This window comes from Colobus angolensis, unplaced genomic scaffold, assembly GCF_000951035.1.
Source record: "Colobus angolensis palliatus isolate OR3802 unplaced genomic scaffold, Cang.pa_1.0 Scaffold7, whole genome shotgun sequence".
Lineage (NCBI taxonomy): Eukaryota > Metazoa > Chordata > Mammalia > Primates > Cercopithecidae > Colobus > Colobus angolensis.
The window spans coordinates 16,844,752-16,872,682 of record NW_012120709.1 but is presented as its reverse complement, the minus strand read 5'-3'; the positions used below and the strand labels follow the sequence as shown (position 1 = coordinate 16,872,682).

General features: G+C 40.7%; 1 protein-coding gene across 1 annotated transcript in view; it reads right to left on the bottom strand.

Moving 5' to 3' along the window:
* FDX1 (ferredoxin 1) overlaps positions 1-26,986 on the bottom strand; it is a 34,882-nt gene extending 7,896 nt beyond the window's left edge. Inside the window, exons 1-2 of the mRNA XM_011927026.1 lie at positions 26,934-26,986; positions 21,983-22,125 (exon numbers count right to left, since the gene is read on the bottom strand). Coding sequence (XP_011782416.1) covers positions 21,983-22,125; positions 26,934-26,986 — 196 coding nt within the window. The remainder of the gene's footprint in view (positions 1-21,982; positions 22,126-26,933) is intronic.
* Positions 26,987-27,931: the final 945 nt, after the last annotated feature.

Here is a 27,931-nt window from a genome sequence, read left to right as displayed (position 1 = left end):
ATCTCCTGACCTTGTGATCTGCCTGTCTCGGCCTCCCAAAGTGCTGGGATTACAGGCTTGAGCCACCGCGCCCGGCCGGGCTTTTCTTAAAATATGGTATCCAGAACACATTAGTATCCCAGGGGAGAACCCAACAACAGAGGCGTGCAGAATCACAGTCTGGTTAAATCTAACTTTAAAAACAGTGATTCGGGTTTGTTTTTGCACGAATTTTTAAAGCCACTGTACAATTTCAAAGACTATAGAGTCCTCAGAGTAACTTCAGTTTGATTTATATTCTCTTTTGGAACTAAACATTATATCAAATATACACAAGCACTATTAACAACTAGTAACCTTCTTAATTTTCCTCTGAATGGATCATTTTAACTAGAGTTGTTCCTTCCTTATAATTTAAACATTTGTTATTCATATTTTACTGTTAAAAAAAAAAAAAAAACAGGCCAGGCATGGTGGCTCACTCCTGTAATCCCAGCACTTTGGGAGGCCGAGGCAGGCAGATCATGTGAGGTTCGAGATCAGCCTGGCCAACATAGTGAAACCCTGTCTCTACTAAAAATACAAAAATTAGCTAGGCATGGTGGTGTGCACCTGTAATCCCAGCTACTTGGCAGGCCAAGGCAGAAGAATCGCTTGAACCTGGGAGGCAGGCAGAGATTGCAGTGAGCCAAGATCAAACCGCTGCACTCCAGCCTGGGCGACAGAGTGAGACTTCATCTCAAAAAATAAAAATAAAAAAATAAAATAAAAAAATAAAGCCATTGAGAGGTCTCTCTAAATCTTTATTTTTATTAAATCCAATTCAAAGCAATAATAGAATTATGGGAGAGGGAGACCATATAGTGAAGTACAAGAGTTAGGAACATGGGCTTTCAGCCAGACTTCCTCCCTTCAACTACAGCTTCCCTTTTTATTAACCCTGTCACCTTGGGCTACTTTACCTTCCATGTCTCAGTTTCCTCAAGAGTAACTATACTAACCTCACATAGTAGTTCCAAGAATTACACATGACTGCATACTTAATATATATGAATATATATACTGGCAACCATGACTGGCAGATAGTATGTGCTATGTAAGTGTTGGTAAACATTATTATTATTATCTGGAAGTCACAGAAACTCTTAGAGTAATTGAACTTTATTTGTAAACATAAGAGGAATTAAGAATTAAGCCCCAGAAGTTAAAGAAACGGACTAAGGTCATACCACTAGTTAGAGATGAGTTAGGACTTCAACTTAAGTTTCCCAGTGCTGTAGGCAACTAATCATTATCGCCATACAATAATGTAAGTTACCTTACTTATATATTAAATGGAGAGAAAAGGCTCATATGCCAATAAATACCTCCTGAAAAACAAAGGACACTGCTTTTTGTACCAGTGGCCAGTCGAAATGAAGAGTTACCATCCTGTTCTAGCTCTTCATAGGTTTCAAATTCTCCCCCTCTCTTCCCTAGGAAGCTTCCATTCTTTTACCCTTCTCTTAAAGGTAGTATTCTGTTCTCTTATTTAAATTTTCATGGCTCAGGAACCTTAGCAATTGTTTCCACATCTTGCTTAAGTTGCTAAGCTCAGCGCTGAAGAGACTATTCTAATAAGAATTTGAAAAATGCTGAATATTTACAGATTAACTTTTCATGTCTACACACTAAGTCCGTATTATACATTCTAGTCCCATATTTATTCTTTAAATGAACACATCACATTCATGATACCTCATTATGTTATGATCCTTTTCGAACCTTTTCTGCCATAAAAACCTGTCAACAATTTATCCTTTCTTATTCTCTGTACTAGGAAGAAGTTCAAATATAATAGAAACTGTAAGACTCAGAATGAAACCAGCCTATGTGAGAGAGCTAACACTAAACCAGAGAGAGCTCATGGTCAGACTGTGTTAGAACAGCTATCACTACAGAAACGATCTGTAGCAAGGGTTTACATGACCCCATGGATGGCACTTAAGAAATATTCTGTCCTTGCCATGGTCAGGGCTCAAAGAAAAATTTAAAAAATAAAAAAGTAAAAAGAAACTTTCAATCTTGCAAAATTTTGTAAGAAGACAGATGATTCAGTTTTCTAGAGTTTGTTTTGAGATTTAACCTATATGGTTTACTAACAAATAAAGAATTTTTGAGAATATTGGAGACACCTATCCAAAAAGGATATTTAGGAGGAAAAAAATCCTGCAAAAATAAGGTAAATATTTGGGTATAAAAAGAGCTTACAACTCTGAGAAGAACAAGAGACTATTTAAGAGAAAAAAAAAAGTTCCTCCTTTTCTGTTTTCTTTATCTCATAAAATACTGCCATTTCATGATAGCTATGTCCTCCAATTACTACTTGTGTTCAGTTCTATGAGGTTTTTTGTTTTGTTTGGTTTGTTTGTTTTTTGAGACAGAGTCTTACTCTTGTTGCCCAGGCTGGAGGACAATGGCCAGGCTGGAGGACAATGGCGTGATCTCAGCTCATGGCAACCTCCGCCTCCTGGGTTAAGCGATTCTCCTGCCTCAGCCTCCTGGAGTAGCTGAGATTACAGGCGTGAGCCACCACAGCTGGCTAATTTTTGTATTTTTAGCAGAGACGGGGTTTCACCATGATGTCCAGGCTGGTCTTGAACTCCTGACCTCAGGTGATCTGCCTGCCTCAGCCTCCCAAAGTGTTGGGGTTACAGGCGTGAGCCACTGCACCCGGCCAGTTCTGTGAGTTTTAATGCATGTATAGACTTGTGTAACCATGACCACACTCAGGATACAGAGCAGCTTCATCAGCCTAAAACATACCCTTTTACTGTTGCTTTGTTGTCACAGTCTACCCCATCCCTAACCCCTGGCAACCACTGATCTGTTCTCTAACACTGTAGTTCAGTCTTTTCCAGAATGTTCACATAAATAGAATCCTACAGTGTATGACTGAAACTGCCTTCTTTCACTCAACACAATGCCTCTGAGATTTATCCAATGTGTTGCGTGCATCCATAATTTGCTCCCTTTCATTGCTAAGAAGCATTCCACTGTTTGAATGTCCCACGGCTTGTTTCTAATAGGTATTTGGTGGTGTCACATTGTGACTTTCATTCACATTCTCTACAAGAAATGGAAGGTGTAAAATATCTTTTTTTTTTTTTTAACTTTGCCTCATTTTTTTTCCCAAAGCCACTTGGGAGTATGACATCACCATTAGTCCCCTGTCCCTCTAGAAGAAAACTCGAAATGACACAGAGTCGTTCATACATGCAAGTTCAGTCCTGATGCCCCTCAATTATCTTTTTATGAGCTTATTTGCCATCTCTACATTCTCCTTGGTGAAGTGTCTGTTCATATCTTCTGCCCATTTTTTAACTGGGTTGTTTCTTACTGTTAAGTTTTGAGAGCGTTTTACATATTGGGGATATAAGTCCTTTCACTGGATATGTGAATTACAAGTATTTTCTCCCAGTCTGTAGTTTGTCTTTTCATTCCCTTAAGAACAAAAGCTTTTAATTTTGATGGAGTCTAATTTATATATTTTTTCTTATATATAAGAAAAAATTGTGCTCTTCTAGTCATGTCTAATTCTTTGCCTACCTACCCACCGGTCCTAAAGATTTTTCTTTGTTCTTTCTTTGAGGAATTTACAGTTCTAAGTTCTACATTTAGATCTAAGTCAATTTTGCATCACTGTTTTTATAAGATTTATGAGGTTTAGGTTGGTGCTCCTTTTTTTCCCACATGAATATCCAATTGATTCAGCATCACCTGTTGAAAAGAATACTCTTTCTTCACTAATTGTTTTGCACCTCTGTCAAAAACCAATTGGCCACTGCCAAGAGGTGGAAACAACCCAAATATCTCTCAAGTGATAAAGAGATAAAGAAAATGTGGTATACATCCATAAAATGAAATATTATTTGGCCGCAAAAAGGAATGAAGTCTACAAACTAAAACACAAGATGAACATTGAAAACGTGGAAGTCGCTCACAAAGGACCACATATTATATGATTCCATTGATGTGAAATGTCCAGAATAGGCAAATCTATAGGTACAGAAAGTAGTGGCTGCTTAGGGCTAGGGAAATGGGGCATTGAGAGGTGCTAGCTAAAGAGGACGGGGTTTCCTTTCGAAGTGATGAAAATGTTTTAAGGTGATGTTGCACAATTCTGAATATACTAAAAAAAAATTCACTGTATACTTTAAATAGGTGACTTGTTTGGTATTTGAATGATACCTCAATAAAGCTGTTACCAAAAAAACTGCCCATCTTTTATGGGTCTGTCACTGAACCCTTTATTCTGTTTCACTGATCTACATGTTTGCTTGTCTCTCTGCTGATATTATACCATCTTCATCACTGTGGTGTCATTGTAAGTCTTAAGACCTGTACTGTGCTTCTTCTAACTTTATTCTTCTTTTAAAATTGTTTTGGCTATTCTAGTTTCTTTGCTTTTCCATAAACATATTTTGTTAGATTTAAACCTAAATTTTTCATTTAGGAAGCTATTACAAATGGATTTTTTTTTTAGTTTTCATTTCCAAACATTCACTGTTAAGTACACAGCAATACAACTGGTGTGTGTGTGTGTGTGTGTGTGTATGTGTGTGTGTGTGTGTGTGTTGACCTTATATTCTAGGACCTTGCTAAACTTACTTATTAGCTCTAAGAATTTTTTTGTAGATTCCTTGTGACTTTCCTCATAAACAATTATGTCATCTAAAACCACTTTTTTTTTTTCAATCTATGTGCCTTTTCTTTCTTTCTCTGGCCTTAATACACTAGTTAAGACATCCAGTGTGATGTTAAATAGGAGTGGTGAAAGTAGACATCCTTGCCTTGTCTCCGATTTTACAGGAAAGACATTCCATTTTTCACCATAAAGCATGATGTTAGTTATAGAGGTTTTTGTAGATTCCTTTTATCAGCACCTTATTTTGCATAGAGTTGATCTGGCACGGCCTTCTTATTTCCAGTTAAAACATGAGAACTGCCACCAATTCTCTATCTCTTTTGACACAGAGAGTTCGGAGCCATAATGAGCATCCCTATAGCTCCCAACTACGCTAGAGTCACAGCCCCAGATGCCAAAGCCTATATGCAGAAACAAAGTAGATAACATTGTCATTAGGCGTCATCTTCTAAGTCTTCTTTCTTCAGCATCACAGAATTCCCAGGCTCCTATCCACCATGGTATCTTCTGCACTGAGAATCACCCATGCATATATTCCCACTATCAGAGTCGGATGCAACACAGAGAAAGGAGTCTCTGTTTTTTTGTTTTGTTTTGTGTGTGTGTGTGTGTAGGGTGGGTCCAGGGAGTTAAGGTGTTCCTGGTGTATGTGTGTGTGTGTGTGTGTGTTCATGTGTGTAGGGTGGGTCCCTGATCTGGGATTAGAAGGTACAGGCTGGGCATTGTGGCTTATGCCTATAATCCCGGCACTTTGGGAGGCCGCAGTATGAGGATCTCTTGAGGACAGGAGTTTGAGAACAGCCTGGGTAACATAGCAAAATCCCATTTCTACAAAAAAGTTAAAAATTAGCTGGGTGTGGTGGCACACACCTGTAGTCCCAGCTACTTGGGAGGCTAAAGCGGGAGGATCATTTGAGCCCAGGAGGTCAAGGCTGCAGTGAGCTATGATCATACCACTACACTTCAACCTGGGTGACAAAGCAAGACCCCATCTCTTTTTGTTTAAGTTTTGGGGTACATGTGCAGGATGTGCAGGTTTGTTACATAGGTAAATGTGTGCCATGGTGGTTTGCTGCACCTATCAACCCATCACCTAGATATTAAGCCCCATATGCATTAGCTCTTTTCCCTAATGCTCTCCCCTCTGTGCCCTCCCCCAGCAGGCCCCAGTAAGTGTTGTTCCCTTCCCTGTGTCCATGTGTTCTCTTTTTCAGCTCCCACTTACAAGTGAGAACACGCGGTGTTTGGTTTTCTGTTCCTGCATTAGTTTGCTGAGGATAATGGCTTCCAGCTCCACCCATGTCCCTGCAGAGGACATGATCTCATTCCTTTTATGGCTGTGTAGTATTCCATGGTGTATATGTACATTTTCTTTATCCAGTCTATCACTGATTGACATTTGGGTTGATTCTATGTCTTTGCTCTTGCGAATAGTGCTACAATGGACATATACGTGCATGTATCTTTATAATAGAATGATTTATATTCCTTTGGGTATATACCCAGTAACGAGATTGCTGGGTCAAATGGTATTTCCAGTTCTAAATCTTTGAGGAATCACCACACTGTCTTCCACAATGGTTGAACTAATTTACATTCCCACCAACAGTGTAAAAGTGTTCATATTTCTCTGTAACCTCACCAGCATCTGTTGTTTCTTGCCTTTTTAATAATCACCATTCTGACCGGCATGAGACCCTGTCTCTTTTTAAAAGTAGAAGAAAGAAGCAGCAGCAGCTACAATTACCAGAGTTAGAAGGTGCAATGCATTTTATCCCAAAAAAACAAGCTATAAATGGTGATTAAGTCAGTTGTGAAGAAATAGGTTCTGCATGTTGGCTCAAAAATTTAGCCAACATTATTTTTATGGGAAAACAAATTCCAAATAACAAGCAGTTGACCTGAAAATAGACTATGGAAACAAAACGTATTCACAATTCACAAAATGGGGAGCTTTTTTTTTTTTTTTTTTTTGCTTTTCACATACACAGAGAACCCTACAAAACAAACAGTAGAAGATAACCTATAAAACTACAAAAGAATAAAGGATATAAAATAACAAACAATAACTACAAGGCTAAAACTTGCAGCTGATCACAATATGGGCATACTAATACATGATGTATATGAAGGAATAAGGTGCAAAACTTATATAGCTTATTATGTACATTGCCCCAGAGTAATATTGGTGGCTGTCAGCTTTTAGTGTCTTTGTAAGTGGTTGGCTATATAAAAGTAAATGAATAGGGAAAACGTGTATGTATATGTGTATATATGTATGTGCATGTGTATATATACATGGATATACACATATATGTAAACACAAAGTGATCACGTTTTATGAGAAATGCATTCTCAAGGATTTTGAGAATTGTACAAGTCCCATATTTCAAGAATTATTTTCTCAATGAAACAAACTAGAAAGTGGATTCCTAAAGTTTAAAAATCTAAAATCCTCAAACATTTTTGTTTTAAAATATACTTAAGTAGAACAAATGTATGAAGTAAAATTCTTTACATTACTATACCCACCTTTCAAATAACCAAAAATACATCATGTATTACAGCAGGCCCGGGCCACAGGCCACACAAGCAGGTGAGCAGAGGGCGAGCGAGGGAAGCTTCATCTGTATTTACAACCACTCCCCGCTGCTCGCATTACCGCCTGAGCTCCACCTCTGTCAGATCAGCAGCTGCATCAGATACTCACAGGAGTGAGAACCCTATTGTGAACTGCGCATGTGGAGGGTCTAGGGTGCACCCTCCTTATGAGAATCTAATGCCTGATGATCTGTTACTCTCTCCCATCACCTCCAGATGGGACCTACATCTAGTTGCAGGAAAAGCAGCTCAGGGCTCCCACTGATTCTACCTTATGATGAGTTGCATAATTATTTCATTATATGATACAGTGTAATAATAATAGAAATAAAGTGCACAATAAATGTAATGCATTTGAATTATCCCAAAACCATCCCCACCCCAACCTCGTCCATGGAAAATTTGTCTTCCACGAAACCAGTCCCTAGGGCCAAAAAGGTTGGGGGCCACTGCCTTAGAAAATAGAATGGTAGTTACCAGCGGATGGGAGTGGGGGTGAGGAAATGAAATGAGCATCTGCTGTTCGAAGGGTACAAAGTTTCAGTTAGGAGGAATTTGTGTTTAACATGTCTAGCACAGGCCGGGCACAGTGGCTCATGACTGTAATCCCAGTACTTTGGGAGGCTGAGGCAGGCAAACTTTTGAGGTCAGATGTTCAAGACCAGCCTGGCCAACATGGTGAAACCCCATCTTTCCTAAAAATACAAAAATTAGCCAGGTGTCATGGTGCTCATCTATAATCCCAGCTACTAGGGAGGCTGAGGCACAAGAATCACCTGAGCCCAGGAGATGGAAGCTGCAGTGAGCCAACATCATGCCACTGCACTCCAGCCTGGGTGACAGAGTGAGACTCTATCTCAAAAAATTATTTAAAAAGAATTGTTAAAAATATATAGCACAGCATGGTGACTGCAGTTAATAATAATGTATTGTGTATTTCAAAAGTTACTATCAGTAAATTTCAGATGTCTCATCACAAAAAATAACTGAGGCAAAGCACATTGTATACATGTATCAAAACATCACATTGTACCTACCCCATAAATACAATTATGATCATCAATTAAAATTAATAATAACAACATATTTCATGCCTTAGCACTGAAAATAACCTGATTTCGGAACACGTTACAGCCACACTGATATTAGCCCCTGGGGCCAGCATTTTACCCACCATCCTGGCTTGGTTATACAACAATTTTCATGAACTTAAAAGTATATACATTTTAGTACTGCTTTGATTTTGTTGACATTTTGGCTAACAATTCAGAGTTCTTTCTCCTAAACTAACAGTAATAGGTATCATGACAGGTTTTTGGCTTTCTTCCTAGCATTTTGTTACATCTAACCTCTGTTCCAAAATAACTCATTTTCAGATACATTTTTCAGTATTAGCACTTAATGCTTGGCTGAAACTGACACAGGCTTTAAAAATGATTTTAAATTAATAACCACAGTTTAAAATATCATCACCATAGTCAAGAAAATCATACAGATATTCAAATGTCTATAAACAGTGTGGTTCACATGGTGCTGACAAAGGATGGCAGGGATTTGTTTATAAGCTAAAATGGTACATCTTTAGCTGCAGTAACAAACATAAAATTTACAACTCACACAGCCTGCCAGCTTAAAATTATAGGATTCCTGACAAAAGTTTTGGTTTTCACAATACTTCTGATTTTGCTAGAGGAAGAATCTCAATACTGTTAATCTGCACAATTTCAAATATGCATATAAAATGACATGAAGAATAGTAAAGCATGCTTACTAACTTCAAGGTTGGTGAACTCATGAACCAAGTTTTGCTTTTTTTAAATAGGAATAATGATAGTAAGCACTTGGGCAAATCCTCAGAAGTTCTAGCTGCGAAATTAATTCCTAGAGAAAGTCAGATCTCTGTAGACTGTTGTTCCTTTCCTTTCATGTAACTTCAGTGTTTGCCAATGGGAAAAGACATTTCGTGTGTATGCATCTCATATTAAGATCATTTTGTATAATCTACTACGACGCTGACAATACAGATTGCCTGCCCCGACACCCAACCCCTTTCCCAAACAAAAATCTAGAGGATGGCTGCATGGGAATATTATATATTAGAAATGGAAATTATGTGTAAACATAAAATCTAATTTTCTAGAGTAAAGATTGATCTAGCATAGCCAGAAATACATTATATCAATAGGGACTCAAGTATGAAGGGAAAAAATATAAACTTATACAAACACAATCAGGATCTTCTAATTTGTATAATTTCCCTCAAAACAGACACATGAAGAAAATAGGTAATACTGAAGAAAAAAAATGTCTTGAGAGTAAACTAGGTAAGTTGAATCGCAGGTGTGTAACTGCCCCCTAGTGACAGAATATTATGATACACTCTGAAAACAGGTACCTGCATCATCCAAAAGACCTATATTAATATAAAAGTTGGCAATGAGAATGTTTATAAGTTTGCAGTTTCCAAAACGTATGACTGTCCCTTTTTATTCATTTGTTTATTCACTACTTCATTTCATATACAATGACGAATAAAATAGGAATGACTTTATCCCTCATCGAAGTTTATTGGGAAAGATACACAAGAAATACATAATTATAAACTGTGACAAATACTATGAAACAAATTAACAAGATGCTGAGAAGGAGGATAATAGGTTCAAGATAACAAGAGAACCACTACTTTGGACTGGGTGGCTGGGCAAAGCCTTGCTAAGGAAGTATATAAATTGAGATTTGAGAGATGAAAAGCTAAATGTTGGGGATGGGACAGAGAGGGATGTATCTCAGAGAGAGGGTGAAGTATCTACAAAGTCTCAAAGGTAGGAATTTTGGGTGAGCTCAAGCTCTTGAGAAAAGACCAGTATTGCCAAAGTGAGACAAAGTACAATGAGAAAAAAAAAAAAAAAGAGGAAGAGTGGCAGATAGGGCCAGATAATGCAGAGCCTTTCCTGGTTGGGAATACAGATTTTATCCTATGTGCAAAGAAAGTCACTCATGGTTTTGTTTTGTTTGACAGAGTCTTACTTTGTTGCCAGACCAGAGTGCAGTGGTGCGATCTCAGCTCACTGCAACCTCTGACTCCCTGGTTCAAGCAATTCTCCTGCCTCAGCCTCCCAAGTAGCTGGGATTACAGGCGCCCACCACCACGCCCAGTTGGTTTTCTTGTGTTTTTTGGGGGTTTTTTTTTTGTATTTTTAGTAGAGACAGGGTTTCATTATGTTGGCCAGGATGGTCTTGATCTCTTGACCTCGTGATCCGCCCGTCTCGGTTTGTTTTTTTCTTTCTTTTCAAGACAGAGTCTTACTCTGTAACCCAGGCTGGAGTGCAATGGTGCAATCTCGGCTCACTGCAACCTCTGACTCCTGGGTTAAAGCAATTCTCCGGCCTCAGTCTCCCAAGTAGCTGAAATTATAGGTGCGTGCCACCACACCTGGCTAAATTTTGTATTTTTAGTAGAGACGGGTTTTCACCATGTTGCCCAGGCTGGTCTCAAACTCGTGACCTTGTGATCCGCCCGCCTAGGCCTCCCAAAGTGCTGGGATTACATGCATCAGCCCATGAGTGCCAGGCCCACTCACAGTTTTTAATCAGGGAACTGATACGTCTGATTTCTGTTAGGACAAATTACCCGGCTGCTAAGCTCCAGAGCAGAAGCAGGTTAGCACAGCTCCAGGAGCACAGTGGCTGGCCAGCCCCACGTGCCGACTGTAGGGATGGAGCCAACAGGAGGTGCTAGAGATGAATCTTGGGGGCACAACTGGCAGGAGGTGCCGATGACTGGATGTCAGGTGGGGCAGAAAGGGGAAAGAATGGTGCTCTACAGTTTCAGGTTCGAGCAGCCGGGTGGCGCTCATTACTGAGATAGGAAAGATTCGAGGAAGGACAGGTTACGTCAGGAGGAAAAAAGCCAAAAGCTGTTTTAAATATGTTAGATTTCCAAGAAGAGATGTAAAGCAAGAAGTTAGATCTGTAAGTCAGGGCTCAGAGGAAAGGTCTGAGCTAAGGATGTAAATTTAAGAGTTCATCAACATCTAGAAAGGATTTAAGGTCGTAGAACGGATGAGATCACCCAGGGAGAAACTGTAAAGAAACTGAGTATTTTGGTCAGCCATGTTTGGAGTACGGTGTTCATCTGTGAGTAGGACATATGACAAGTGTGGTATTTAGATGGGCTCCTGCATTCAGCCTCAGGAATTAATGAAACAGCTGCCCCTATAATGTTGTGGTAATAAGCTCTTCTTTATAACGATAACACTGCACCCTTCCTGATTTCATTTCTTTCATCTTTATTCTAGAAAGAGGCTTAGGCTTAACTCTATCTTTGGTGAATCTAGTTTAGCTTACTTATCTCGAGCTTATCTTTAAATACAAAGATTTGTGGACATGTCAAGATACTTGATCTTTAAAGCTTTTCTTCTGAGTCTGAATATGTGAATTTCCAGAATTCTTTAATTACATTTACATTAAATTTTCTATATTTCTTGGGCATTGGGAAAAAAGATTATTTCATTGCTTATCTCTGTGTGATGATATCAAGTGTTAAATTCTTTTTAAATCTATTTTCAAAATTTGCTATAATGAACAATGAATCTGTATTAATACCTATGTTAACAATATTAGCTAATATTTATTTAGCTGTTGCTTAGATTTACTAATTTGATCTTTACAGCAATTTTATGAGGTAGATATTAATATTATCCCCGCTTTACAGATGAAAAGATGAGGTATGAGTAGGTTAGATACCTAACCCAATGTCACAAAGCTGAAAAAGTGATAGAGCTGGGAAAGAAGCCCAGGCAGGACATTCGTCCATTCCAACCAATGACTTTCAGAAAACACTTTAACTGTGATTCAGAGTATGAATTTCATTTTACATCATGACCCAGTACACACATACTTGTAAATAGCTAACTAAACATTTAATAAGATAATACCCTTGCAAAAGATGGTATGTTTTTATATGTTCTGTTCTTTTTTATTTCTTTAAAATGCTAGTTGGGAGTGACTAAATTATTTCATGATCCTGTAATAGTTGCCACCTGCAGTTTAAAAAAAAACTGGACTCTAATACATAGTCACAAGTGATGAAGAAAAAAATACTTTTAAAAACTTAAAAGAATACTTTCAAGTATTAAGAGCATAATACTTGTGTTTTAATTTAAAAGAAATTAATATAAAGCAATCCACGATTATTTATGCAAAAAGCATTTTACACTATTTTGAGAATATGTAGCTTCATGTAAAACAGCAGTTGGAAGCCATTTAAATAAACGTTAAAAATCTGTCTTCACAATTTTTATCAAATAGGACATTTAAAGAGCTTTTGCTAACTACAAAAATAAACAATACCTCATCAAAAAAATAGGCAAATAGGCCGGGCGCGGTGGCTCAAGCCTGTAATCCCAGCACTTTGGGAGGCCGAGACGGGCGGATCACAAGGTCAGGAGATTGAGACCATCCCTAGCTAACACAGTGAAACCCCGTCTCTACTAAAATACAAAAAACTAGCCGGGAGAGATGGCGGGCGCCTGTAGTCCCAGCTACTCGGGAGGCTGAGGCAGGAGAATGGCGTGAATCCGGGAGACGGAGCTTGCAGTGAGCTGAGATCCAGCCACTGCACTCCAGCCTGGGCGACAGAGCGAGACTCCGTCTCAAAAAAAAAAAAAAAAAAAAATAGGCAAATAATACTACCCAAAGCAATTTACAGATTCAACACTATTCCTATCAAACTACCAACATCGTTTTTCACAGAACTATAGAAAAACTATTCCAAAATTCATATGGAATTGATGCAGGGTAGATGAGCCCCAAAATTAGGGCTTAGCTCAGGAAGGTTCTTGGCTTTGCCCAGGAAAGGATTCAGGGCAAGCTGGTGGTGTTAAATAGCAACTTTCATTGAAGCAGCAGCATACAGTAGCAGCAGAGGTAGGACTCCTTGCGGAGCAGGGCTACCCCACAGGCAGTGTGCCCAGACTAGCAGCTCAGAGGTTGTTCTGCAGTTACATATACACACACACACACACACACATATATACACATACATATATACATATATACACATATATACACATATACACACACATATATACATACATATATATATATATTTTTTTCTTTTGAGACAGCCTTGCTCAGTCACCCAGGGTGGAGTACAGTGGTGCTATCTCAGCTCACTGCAACCTCCACCTCCCAGATTCAACTGATTCTTGTGCCTCAGCCTCCCAGGTAGCTGGGACTACAGGTGTGCGCCACCACACCTGGCTAACTTTTGTATTTTTAGTAGAGATGGGGTTTCACCATGTTGGCCGGGCTAGTCTCAAACTCCTGACCTCAAGTGATCTGCCCGCCTTGGCCTCCCAAAGTGCCAGGATTACAGGCATGAGCCACCACACCCAGCCAGCACTTACTCTTTTTAAGAGACTCCCTATTCAATAATGGTGCTAGGATGTCTGGTTAGACATATGCAGTAGTCTGAACTTGGACTCCCTACCTTTCACCATATACAAAAATTAACCCAAAATGGATCAAAGATTTAAATGTAAGACCTCAAACTATAAAAAAGACAACCAAGGAAATACTCTTGCAGACATTGGATTGGCAAAGGATTTTTGGCTAAGTCCCCAAAAACAATTCCAACAAAAGCAAAAATTGATAAGTGGGACCTAATTAAACAATGAGCTTCTAGACAGCAAAAGAAACTATCAACAAAGTAAACAGACAACCTACAGAGTGGGAGAAAATATTCACCAACTATGCATCTAACAAAGGTCTAATATCCAGAATCTATAGGGAACTTAAATCGACAAGCAAAAAACAACCTCATTAAAAAATAGGCAAAAGACATGAACAGATACTTCTCAAAAAAAGCCATACAAGCAGCCAACAAACATGAAAAAATTGCTCCACATCACTAATCATCAGAGAAACGCAAACCAAAACCACAATGAGATATCATCTCACACCAGTCAGAAAGGGTATTAGCTGTTGGCCAGGCATAGTGGCTCACACCTGTAATCCTAGCACTTTGGGAGGCCAAGGAGGGCGGATCACTTGAGGTCAGGAGTTCGAAATCAGCCTGGCCAACATGGTGAAACCCCATCTCTGCTAAAAATATTTTAAAAATTAGGTGGGCATGGTGGTAGACACCTGTAATCCCAGCTACTCAGGAGGTTGAGGCAGGAGAATCACTTGAATCAAGGAGGCAGAGGTTTCAATGAGCCGAGATCGTGCCATTGCATTCCAGCCTGGGCAACAAGAGCTAAACTACATCTCAAAAACAAACAAACAAACAAAAAAGATATTATTAAAAAATCAAAAAACAACAGATGCCATGTTAAATGATGTGGCAGGGAGGGAAGATAATCTAAATCCAATCATCTTTTTTTATACAAGAGATGCTAGTGCTGAAAGCTTCACATAATTTAAAACTTCAGTTGAGATAATTTTCCTACAGAAAAAAAAAAAAAAGGTAGAGGGGCAGGGCAGGGGTAAAGATGAATTTTCAGCACCCATAAACATCAGTCATTGCAGACTGAGGTACACTGCCACAGTTTTGTGCCTTCAACTATATAACCAGTTGTATTAGTCCATTTTCATGCTGCTGATAAAGACACACTTGAAACTGGGTAATTTATACAGGAAAAAGGGTTTACTGAACTTAGTTCCACAATGGCTGGGGAAGCCTCACAATCCTGGCAGAAGGCAAGGAGGAGCAAGTCACATCTTACATGGATGGCAGCAGGCAAACAGACAGCTTACGCAGGGAACCCCCCCACCCCTTATAAAACTGTCAGATATTGTGAGTCTTATCATAGAACAGCATGGGAAAGACCTGCCCCCAAGATTCAACTACCTCCCACTGGGTCCCTCCCACAACACGTGGGAATTCAAGACGAGGTTTGTGTAGGAGGGGACAGAGCTAGACCATATCATTCTGCCCCTGGTCCCTCCCAAATCTCATGTCCACACATTTCAAAACCAGTCATGCCTTCCCAACAGTCTTAACTCATTTCAGCATTAATTCAAAAGTCCACAGTCCAAAGTCTCATCCAAGACAAGGCAAGTCCCTCCTGCCTATGAGCCTGTAAAATCAAAAGCAAGTTAGTCACTTCCTAGCTACAATGGGGGTACAGGCATTGGGTAAATACAGCCATTCCAAATGTGAGAAATTGGCCAAAACAAAGGAGCTACAGACCCCATGCAAGTCCAAAATAAAGTGGGGCAGTCAAATCCTAAAGCTCCAAAATGACCTCCTTTGACTCCATGTCTCACATCCAGGTCACACTGATGCTAGAGGTGGGTTCCCACACTCTTGGGCAGCTCCACCCCTGTGGCTTTGCAGGATACAGCCTCCCTCCCGGCTGCTTTCATGGGCTGGCATTGAGTGTGGCTTCTTCAGGCATACCATACAAGCTGTCAGTGGATCTACCATTCTGAGGTTTGGAGAGCAGTGGCCCTCTTCTCACAGCTCCACTAGGCAATAACCCAACAGGGACTCTGTGTGGGGGCTCCAACCCCACATTTCCCTTCTGCACTGCCCTAGCAGAAGTTCTCCATGAGAGCCCTGACCCTGCAAAAAACTACTGCCTGGAACATCTAGGCATTTCTATACAACTTCTGAAATCTAGGCGGAGGTTCCCAAGCCCCAATTCTTGACTTCTGTACACTAGCAGGCTCAATACCACATGGAAGCTGCCAAGGCTTGAGGTTTGCACTCTATGAAGCCACAGCCCTAGCTCTGCATTGGCCCTTTCAGCCACAGCTGGGACAGCTGGGACACAGGGCACCAAGTCACTAGGCTGTACACAGCAAGGGGGCCCTGGGCCCAGCCCACAAAACTACCTTTTCCTCCTAGGCTTCTGGGCCTGTGCTGGGAGGGGCTGCCATGAAGATCTCTTGACATGCCCTGGAGACATTTTCCCCAGTGTCTCAGGGATTAACATTCAGCTCCTCATTCCTTATCAAAATTTCTACAGCCGATTTGAATTTCTCCCCAGAAAATAGGGTTTTCTTTATTGCAATGTCAGGCTGCAAATTTTCCAATTTTTTTTTAATGCTCTGTTTCCTTTTAAAACTGAATGCCTTTAACAGCACCCAAGTCACCTCTTGAATGTTTTGCTGCTTAGAAATTTCTTCTGCCAGATACCCTAAGTCATCTCTGAAGTTCAAAGTACAAATCTCTAGGGCAGAGGCAAAATGCCACTAGTCTCTTTGCTAAAACATAGCAAGAGTCACCTTTACTCCAACGACCAACAAGCTCCTCATCTCCATGAGACCACCACAGCCTGAATTTCATTGTCCATATCGTTATCAGTATTTTGGCCAAAGCCATTCCACAAGTCTCTAGGGATTTCCAAACTTTCCCATATTTTCCTCTCTTCTCCTGAGCCCTCCAAACTGTTCCAACATCTGCCTGTTAACCAGTTCCAAGGCTGCTTTCACATTTGGGGTATCTTTTCAGCAGCACCCTACTCCTCGTACCAATTTGCTTAATTAGTCCATTTTCACACTGCTGACAAAGACATACCCGAAATTGAGTAATTTATATAGGAAAAAGTGTTTAATGGACTTACAGTTCCACAGGGCTGAGGAAGCCTCACAATACTGGCGAAAGGCGAGGAGAAGCAAGTCATATCTTACACAGATGGCAGCAGGCAAGCAGAGAGCTTGTGCAGGGAAACTCCCTCCTATAAAACTGTCAGACTTGGGAGACTTATTCACTATGACAAGAACAGCATAAGGAAGACCTGCCCCCAGGATTCAATTACCTCCTACCGGGTCCCTCCTACAACACATGGGAATTCAAGAAGAGATTTGGGTGTGGACACAGCCAGACCACATCACCAGCATTGTTTTCCATTACCCTACACCAAGTGATTTTTTTGTGAGCTTAAATATATTTCTACTGTAATGCCTTTTTAAAATCCTATTTTCTAAGCACTTTTGTCTATCCAGTATCTACTCCCAAATCAACAGCACCAAATGTCAGGCTGATTGTTTTGCCTTTTTCTGTGTAAGATCATGTTTAGCATCCATTCCAATGTTATTGATTTGGGATATATTTCAGTACCACACCATCACTAAATGAAAGTTTAGTTAACACTGTTCTGAGATATTAAGATTTAAATTTTTCAATGGCATAACAGCCACAACTTCCAATGCACACAAACAACAGCATGGTTTACCCACTTCTGTCAAAGATCAGGAAATATATCTACCAGCTAAAGTGGCTCCACTATATGGCAGAAATCAAAAAATTCTTTGAAATAAATAAAAGCAGAGACACAAGTACCAAAATCTCTGGGATGCAGCAAAAGCAGTGTTAAGATGAAGTTCAGATCACTGAATGCCTACATTGAGAAGTTAGAAAGATCTCAAATAACAATCTAACATTAACCTAGAAGAACTTGAAAAACAAAAACCCCAAAGCTAGCAGAAGAAAAGAAATAACTAAACTCAAAGCATAACTGAACAAAACTGAGACCCAAAAATCTATACAAAGGATCAAGAAAACCAAAGGTTGGTTTTCTGAAAGAATAAACAAAACAGATAGACCAGTAGCTAGATTAACAAAGAAAAAATAGATGATCCAAATAAGCTCAATCAGAAATGACAAAGACGGCATTACAACCAATCCCATAAAGATACAAAGATCCTAGAGACTATTATCAACACCCCTATGCACATAAACTAGAAAACCCAGACACAGACCAAAGGAATAGAATAGAGAACCGAGAAATAAAGCTATTCATCTAGAAAATCTGATCTTTGACAACGTCAACAAAAATAAGCAATGAAGAAAGAACTCCCTATTCAATAAATGGTGCTGGGATAGTTGGCTATTATATGCAGAAGAATGAAACTAGACCCCTATCACTATATACAAAATTAGACTCAAAACAGATTAAAGACTTAAATGTAAGACCTAAAGCTACAGAAGTACTAGAAGAAAACCTCAGAAATGCTCTCCTGGAAATTGGCCTTGGCAAAGAATTTATGACTAAGTCCTCAAAAGCAATTGCAACAAAAACAAAAATTGACAAATGGGACCTGATTAAAGAGCTTCGACACATTAAAGAAACTGTCAACAAAGTAAACACCCTACAAAATGAGAGAAAATATTCACAAACTATGCATGAGACAAAGGTGTAATATCCAGAATCTATAGGGAACTTAAACAGATCAACAAGCAAAAAACCAATAACCTCATTAAAAAGTGGGCAGAGGGCCGGGCATGGTGGCTCACACCTGTAATCCCAGCACTTTGGGAGGCCAAGGCGGGCAGATCATGAGGTCAGGAATTTGAGACCAGCCTGGCCAACATGGTGAAACCCCATCTCTACTAAAAATACAAAAAAATTAGCCAGGTGTGGTGGCATGCACCTGTAAACCCAGCTACTCGAGAGGCTGAGGTAGGAGAATTGTTTTAACCCGGGAGGTGAAGGGTGCAGTGAACCAAGGTCATGCCACTGCACTCCAGCCTAGGCAACAGAGTAAGACTCCGTCTTGGGGGCGGAAAAAAAAGTGGGTAGAGCAGGCGTGGTGGCTCACACCTGTAATCCCAGCACTTGGGAGGCCAAAGTGAACAGATCACTTGAGGTCAGGAGTTCCAGACCAGCTTGGCCAACGTGGTGAAACACTATCTCTACTAAAAATACAGAAATTAGCTGGGCATGGTGGTGGGTGCCTGTAATCCCAGCTACTCAAGAGGCTGAGGCAGGAGAATCACTTGAACCTCGGAGGTGGAGGTTTCAGTGAGCCAAGATCACATCGTTGCACTCCAGCCTGGGCGACAGAGCAAGACTCCGTCTCAAAAAACAAACAAACTAAAAAAAGCAAAGTAAACACCCTACAGAATGAGAGAAAATATTCACCAACTGCGCATCCGACAAAGATCTAATATCCAGAATCTATAGGGAATTTAAACAGATCAACAAGCAAAAAACAAATAACCTCATTAAAAAGTGGGCAGAGGTCAAGTATGGTGGCTCACGTCTGTAATCCCAGTACTCTGGGAAGCCAAGGAGGGCGGATCACTTGAGGTCAGGAGTTCAAGACCAGCCTGGCCAATGCAGCAAAACCCTGTCTCTACTAAAAATATAAAAATTAGCTGGGCATGGTGGCACACCTTTATAATTCCAGCTACTCGGGAGACTGAGGCATGAGTATCGCTTGAACTTGGGAGGTGAAGGTTGCAGTGAGCCGAGATTGTGCCACTGCACTCCAGCCTGGGTGACAGTGAGAGTTCGTCTCACTGTCGACGAACAAGTGGCCAACAAACATGACACATGAAAAAATACTCCACTCTGCAAACGAAAACCACAATGAGATACCATCTTGCACCAGTCATAAAGAGTATCATTAAAAAGTCAAAAAATTACAGATGTTGGCAAGGCTATGGAGAAAAGGAAACACTTAGCCAGTGCTGGTGGGAATGTAAATTAGTTAAGCCACTGCGGAAAGCAGTTTGGAGATTTCTCAAAGGACTAAAAATGGAACTACCATTCAACCAAGCAATCCTACTACTGGGCACATACCCAGGAGAAAACAAATCGTTCTACCAAAAGACATATGCGCTTGTATGTTTACCTCAGCACTATTCATAATAGCAAAGATATGGAATCAATCTGGCTGCCTGTCATGGTGGATTGGATAAAGAAAATGTAGTACATATATACCACGGAATACAAAGCCATTAAAAAAAAACAAAACTACGTCCTTTCCAGCAACATGGATACAGCTCAAGGCCATTATCCTGAGTAAATTAACAGAGAACCAGAAAAGCAAAGTGTTCTCACTTAAAAGTGCAAGCTAAATACTGGGTCCCATGGACATAAAGTTGGGAACAGTAGATACTGGGCACTACCAGAGGGGGAAGTGAGAGGGGCAAGGAGGAAAACTACCTATTGGTTACTAAGCGTACTGCCTAGGTGACAGGACCATTCAGACCCCAGACTTCAGCATCACATGATACATCCATTTAACAAACCTGCACATATACTCCCTGAATCTAAATAAAAGTTGGGGAAAAAAAAAAAAAAAGACTTGAACAGACACCTCTCAAAAGAAGACACAGACACAAAAGCAGCCAACAAACATATGGAAAACTGTTCAACATCACTAATCACCAGAGAAATGGAAATCAAAACCACAATGAGATATACCAATCTTGACTTCAAGACAGGTTTGAGTCTTAGCCCTCTCACTTGCTGCATGTATAACCAGGGAAACTTAATTTCCATGAGACTCAGTTTCTTTAACTATCAATGGAGAGCTTAAAAAAAAAAAAAGTCTGCTTCATTTAACATACGCTGGAATGTAGTATACACTCAAATTCTAGTTGTTATAATTATTTTAAAACTAGCAAAAAAAAAAAAATTGGATTTAGATATCTAAGGCCAGGCATGGTGGCTCATGCCTGTAATGCCAGCACTTTGGGAAGCCAAGGCAGGAAGATCTCTTGAGCCCAGGAGTTCAGGACCAGGTTGGGTAATGTGGCAAAACCCTGTCTCTACAAAAAATACAAAATTCAACCAGGTGTGACGGTGCACCTGTAGTCCCAGCTACTAAGGAGGTAGAGTCAGGAGGATCACTTGAGTCCAGGAGGTTGAAGCTGCAGTGAACTGTGATTACACCACTGCACTCCAGCCTGGGTGACAGAGCAAGATCCTGTCTCAAAAAATTTTTTAAAAGATATTCAACAAATATTACTGAGTGCCAACTCTCGACAAAGTCTACTGTACCTGAGTAACCTCATGGAGTAGTCTTTCAAAAACTAATAATCTAATAAGAGAGATAGCCATTCTCTCTAAAAAGGAAAACTGTTAAAAGCATTAACAAAGAGAGGTAGATTTAATAAATTATGGGAAAACTGAAGAAAGATAAATTAATTCTGATCTAGAAATGGTTCTTTAAAGGTAATGTGAACAGTGCCTTGAAAGAAGCAGAGTCAGATACACTCCTTGAACCTTATTCCAGACCAGTGGTTCTCAAACTTGAACATGCATCAAAATCACACAGACAGCTGTTACAACACACAATGCTGGACCTATCCCAGACTTTGTGACTCAGTGAGTCTGGGGCAGGGGCAGGGGTGGTGGGTGGGGGAGGAGTGTCTGAGAATCTCTATTTCCCAGGTGACACTCATGCTAATGGTCACGGAAACCCTCTGAGAACTGCTAATCTAGACACACAGTGCTTGAACAAAACTGACAGGTGATATACAGGGTATGCCTCAGGAAGTGTAAAAGGGCAGCTGCAGGAACACAGGCTTTGCACGTGTAGTTAAGGCATATGGTCAGAAGTCTAAAAATGAAAACTTTCTAAATAAATCACTTTCCAGGATAAGTTACCTTTCTAGGAAGGTGAGCTGACATTCAAGATATTTAAGTACCCCTCTATGCTATGACATTTATTCTCTCTAACCTGGTATCTTTTAACTCTACTCCATACCATCAGCTTTGCATCACACACATAAACAGTAAGGTAATGAGGCCACAGCAGATATCTGGTCATGAGTTATTTAAATCTATAAAGAACAGAACAACGGTGTCACTCTATTATTATTTATAAACAAGAATATAACACTAACATATCTCGAATGTTAATATTTTACCTAGCATGCTATAGGTTAAACTTCTTAGAAAAAAAAAAAACAAAAATTTGAAACCTAACAGTTTCACTTATGCATTTTAAGAAATGTTTCATACTCACCAAAGCCATCAATATCTAGATTATTTTCAACCACAACATCTAGCAGAGAATCACCAACTTTTCCTTTGGTTGTTAATGTTTCACCATCACGGTTTATAAAGTGGACTGTTATTTTATCTTCTGAGCTGGAAAAGAAAGCAGTCCTTTAGTATTTTTAGTAATTTCAAAACATAATTCAAAATAATTGGTTTAAAAGCCTATAAGGCCTTCAGAGTAGATGGGAATACAGGTGCCCAGCACCATGCCTGGCTAATTTATTTTCATTTTTTGTAGTGACAGGGTCTCACCATGTTACTTAAGCTGGTCTCAAATTCCTGGCCTCAAGCAATCTTCTCAATCTGGCCTCCTAAAACTCTGAGATTACAGGCCTGAGCCACTGTGACTAGCCGAAAGTATTTTCTTTTCTTTCCAAAGTTTATTTGGGAAGAAGGCATCACAAATCAAAGGCATATATATCTACCCAGCTACCAGGTAATAAGCTCTACTACCTTACAGGAAATGGCAATGACTACCTGGTCAAATGGCCTCAGTATATGTCTCCCTAATAGTCACAGTTATAAAACATTTGGCAATTATTATCACTCATGAACTCTATTTTACTCTCATACAAGCCAGTGCAATAGCTTGCACCTGTAACCCCAGTACTTTGAGAAGCTGAAGTGGGAAGATCGTTTGAGGCCAGGAGTTTGAGACCAGCCTGGGCAACATGGCAAGATCCCATCTTCACAAAAAATAAAATAATTAGCCAGGTGTGGTGATGTGATCTGTAGTCCCAGCTAATTGGGAGGCTGAGAAGGGAGGATCCCTTGAGCCCAGGAGGAGGAGGCTGCAATGGGATATGACTGCACCACCGCACTCCAGCCTGGGCAAAACAGCAAGACCCTGTCATTTAAAAAGAAAAGGCCAAGTGTGGTGGCTCACACCTGCACAGGAGCACTTCGGGAGGGCGAGGCTGGGGACTGCTCGAGCCCAGGAGTTTGAGACCAGCCTGAGCAACATAGAGAGACCCTATCGCCACAAAAAATAAAAATAAAACTGAGATGGTTGTAGGTGTGTGAAAAATAAAGGGCATGGTGGTATTTGCCTGTAGTACCAGCTACTCAGGGGGCTGAGGTGGATCACCTGAGCCCAGAAGTTCAGGGTTGTAGTGAGCTGTGATTACACCATTGCACTCTAACCTGGCCAACAGCTCAAGGCCCTGTCTCAAAAAAAACGTGAAAAAACGTAGTCACATAACTCTCTGAAAAACACGAATGTGTCCATAAAAGACTAGACCAGGGTTGTAGTGAGTTTTTAAAAAGCAAATCATGGCCGGGCATGGTGACTCACGCCTGTAATCCCAGCACTTTGGGAGGCCAAGGCGGGCTGATCACCTGAGGTCAGAAGCTCAAGACCAGCCTGGCCAACATGGTGAAACCCCATCTCTACTAAAAATACAAAAATTAGTCAGACATGGTGGTACATGCCTGTAGTCCCAGCTACTTGGGAGGCTGAGGCAGGAGAATCGCTTGAACCCGGAAGGCGGAGGTTGCAGTGAGCTGAGATCACACCACTGCGCTCCAGCCTGGGTGGCAGAGTGAAACCCTGTCTCCAAAAAAAAAAAAGGAAATAATTCTGCTCTCAACACAGCAACTGCTGTGCAAGTGCTACATAGACTACTATTGCTGAGAGACGTTGTTTAATAGTTTTCTGCGTATTTGACATCTCATTTCAGTCCACATTGTATACTTACAAATCAAAGGGATTAGAAAAAGTTTTTTATTTGTTTGAATCTGTAAGAGAAATACCTCCTTACATGTTTTATAAGATAGTATGTTAGCTATCAGCTAGCTGACTTAAATTTCCTTCACTTCTCACAAACATCCCTCCAAAACTTGAGAAGACATTATACTAGCAACTAGATCCTTATTCCTCCACCATTGGTCATTTTAATTTTTCCTCACACTTGAAAAGATTCTCTTCAACTTAAAGTAATGAGTTGTTATTCTTACTACTACCAATAGATGGCAACAGCCCATCAAACAAATCTTTAATATAAGTAAAACTCAGAATTAAATAATTTCAGAGCCATCACTATCTCAAAAGTTATCAAGTCCAATGATCCCATTTCACAAATGAGGCAACTGAAGCCTCACTGGATAATGCCCTCCCTAATATTATAACACTGGGAAAAAAACCAGGATTCTATTCATTAAAACTCATCAAAAGGGTGTGTGTGTTCAGGAATGTTCCTCAAAATTCAGGAATGTTCCTCAAAAGGGCCTGCGCTCTCCAACTTCTTTTCACAGCCAAAAATGCTTTAAAACTAGTATTCCCACATATTATTCATGATTTTCAATATGAATAACTGCCATTTTTTTCAAAGTAGAATGACTGAAAATGAAAATACCCCAGAGGCAGGGAGACCACTTTGGAGGTTATCAAAACAGTACAAACTAATCAAGGACGGAGAACACAGTGACTTAACAGACATCCAGGAGGTAGACCGAAAGGTTTTAGTGACCATCTACTTAAGCTACATTGAAAAGTGGGGAAGAAAAACACTGGGATTTCCGGCTCATGCAATTAGGTGGTACCATTTAACCTAGATTTAAGACAGGAAGCAAAGGCGCTTTGGGGAAGACGGAAATAAGTTGAAGATTAGAGCTGCTGAATTTAATAATGAAAAAGCCGGGTAAGAATGTCCAAAAGCCAGATGGAAATAAGGGTATGGGTCTGAGCCCAGCAGAGAAGTCTAGAGATTTGACATCAACGAATGCCTGGAAGCTAAAGCTACAGGAAGTACATTAGAAAGAATTCTATCATTTATACACACTACTGAAAGCCAGAGGTTTTAGTGTTGTTGTTCTTCTGAAGCACTCTAGAGTTAAACTGACAGCAAAGGAATTCAAAATCTCTTTTACATCAGCCTCCTCTTCTATAAAATCAGGACAACATTAATCTTATAGTTCTGACAATGTATGCAAAATATGTAACACATAGTAGAATTCAACAAACACTGATTAATAACTTTTATTTAAAGACCAAGCCCTTTTGCTAAGAAGTCCAACCTGTTGGTCTGTATTAAAAGTGAACAGCCCTACAAAAAACTGCCAAGTAAGAGTATTAACAGGTTTACCAAAGAATAGGAGAGGAAGTGGAAACGAGAGAAAAAAGTAATTCTTCAGTTGAAAGAGTATGGAACCTAAGAGTCAGAAGATGTAGACACTATGCCGGGAGTGGTCACTTACACCTGTAAGCCCAATACTTTGGGAGGCTGAGGCAGGCAGATTACTTGAGGCTAGGGGTTCGAGACCAGGCTGGCTAACATGGTGAAACCTCATCCCTACTAAAACCACAAAACTTAGCCAAGTGCGGTGGCACGTGCCTGTAATCCCAGCTATTCGGGTGGCTGAGGCACGAGAATCACTTGAATCTGGGAGGCAGAGGTTGCAGTGAGCCATGATGGCACCACTGCACTCAGGTGAAGAGTACACCAAAACCACCACTAAAGAACGTACCCATTAACCAAACACCACCTGAGCCCCAAAACGACTGAAATTTTAAAAATACATAGAAATTAAAATTTTTTTTTAATTCACAAAAACTTATTGAGTTCTAGTCCTAATTTTGCCAGCTACTTAATATGAAATTTTTATTCCCATTTACCTACCCTCCCTACCTCATAGAATTGTCTTAAGAGGCACATGAAATAATACACGTGAAAGCTCTTTGCTACCTAAATCACTGCAAAATGTAAAGTATTGTGTCACGGTATTTTAGAGTAAAAGGAGTTTTTCTGACTCTCAATATCTGATAGCTTATCGAGTTGTTAAACTTCAAAGACAGAACTACTACAGTTTCTAGAACTGCTCTGCCTGTCCCTAAGAACTTTGTGCCATAACAAAGATGTTCTACACATACCTGCAATGTCCAGTACAGTAGCCACTAGCCACATGTGGCTACTGAGTACCTGAAATGTGGCTAGTGTAACTGGGAGATTGAATCTTTAATTTTATTTACTTTTAATTATCTTAAACTTCAATAGCCATATGTGATTAGTAGCTACTGTATTGGACAGCACAAGTTTCATTAACACAGTGAGAACTGGAAAATCCAGTTGTAGCTCCAAGGTCTGTAACAGAAATGATAAGACCACGAATAGAAATTGTGCCAGGCCGGGCGCGGTGGCTCACGCCTGTAATCCCAGCACTTTGGAAGGCCGAGGAGGGTGGACCACGAGGTCAGGAGATCAAGACCATCCTGGCAAACACGGTGAAACCCGTCTCTATTAAAAATACAAAAAATTAGCCGGGCGTGGTGGCGGGCGCCTGTAGTCCCAGCTACTTGGGAGGCTGAGGCAGGAGAATGGCGTGAACCCGGGAGGCGAAGCTTGCAGTGAGCCAAGATTGCGCCACTGCAATCTAGGCTGGGCAACAAAGCGAGACTCCGTCTCAAAAAACAAAAAAAAAAGAAAAGAAAAAAAAAAGAAATTGTGCCAATAAAGAGGGCAGCAGGATTATGAGGAAACAGATGTGCTCCCCTTTAAGACAACCTGACATATCCAAATCCAAAAAAACAAACCTGAGAAAGATCACTCCCAATTATTACAAAAACATTCATCTTCCCTTGTACCAGTTACAGAAGTATGTTCAGTATCTGTCCCAATTTATACAATTGTCTAAAACTCATCCATTGTATAACAGAAAGCAAGGCATCCACACAGATCAAAGGCAGGGAAGTTCAGAGGAAACAGGAACAAATAAATCTGGCTTGCCTTCTTCCTCATTTCCCCCAAAGTTCATACAACAAAAATGTATGGAGCACCCACTAGATAACGGGATTAGTGGGGAAAAGATGACTGAAAGTCTTACACCCTGCTCTCAGAGAGACCTTCTCAAGAAGAAACTAGAAAAAGCAGCATATAAATCCAACATACTCTCCCTCTAGTTCTCTATTCCTGCTACCCTACATCATGGGGTCAAAGGGCTGTTGAGAGATCTGCTTTATATAAATCGCCACCATGTTGCTAGCCTCCTTGCTGCTAGAAATCATGTGTAAATTTTATCTCTAGTATTTCTAGGGAGTGTCTTTGAAAAACAAATACGCCCAAGAACCTAAAACTTCAACACATTTGGGGGAAATTGTTCACATCTCTTAAAATATTTAAAACAAAACCCTCTCAACATTGTGAGCCTAGGAGGCTGCTGCTGCTGCTGCTGCTACCACCAAGTGGCATTTACTGAGCCCTCACTATGTGCCAGGCACAAGACGACCCGTATCGCTGTATTAACTCATTTATTCTTCAATTAACCGTAGGAGGTCTAAACTGTTATCATCTTGCAAATGGGGAAACTGGGTTCCTAAGGACTGACGAAGTTAGGCACGTCAGACAATCCGTGCCACAGCGAAGTTTCAAGTCCTGGCGGATTACTTCAACGCAGGGGCTTTCAACACTTGAGCAACTAGCAAAGGGCCTACAGACCAGCGGAGGTTATGGGCTTGGTGTATTCTACCTGGACACCCCCTGACAAAGACCTGGGACCTAGCTGTCCTCCCAAAGCAGGGCAAGGCCAGGAAAGAAACGGCTGGCAGGAGTGTCAGGCCAGGACAGCAGCAGGGGAGCCTGTAGCGAAGGTCACTGCCAGTTTCGGGCAGAGCAAAGGTCAGATCCCAGACAAATCACACGGAGAACAAGCAGCAGCAAAGTCCCGGCTTTCCTGTGGGCACGGGAGGCGCTGGGAAAGGTAGCTGGGCATCCGGAGTCCCCGATTCCCGCCGGGAGTGGGTAACACGGGAAGGAACTTTGCAGTGCGACGGAAGGGAGGCAGCGACGCCACCGAGCAGCGAGACGGAGCCGCGAGGGCACCCCAGAAGAGCGAGGCGAGAGGCGGGCCTCCGGGGTGTGGGCCCGACGCGTAGAAGGCGGCGGAACCAGACTCGGCCGAACCAGCCAGGCGCCACCCGCCG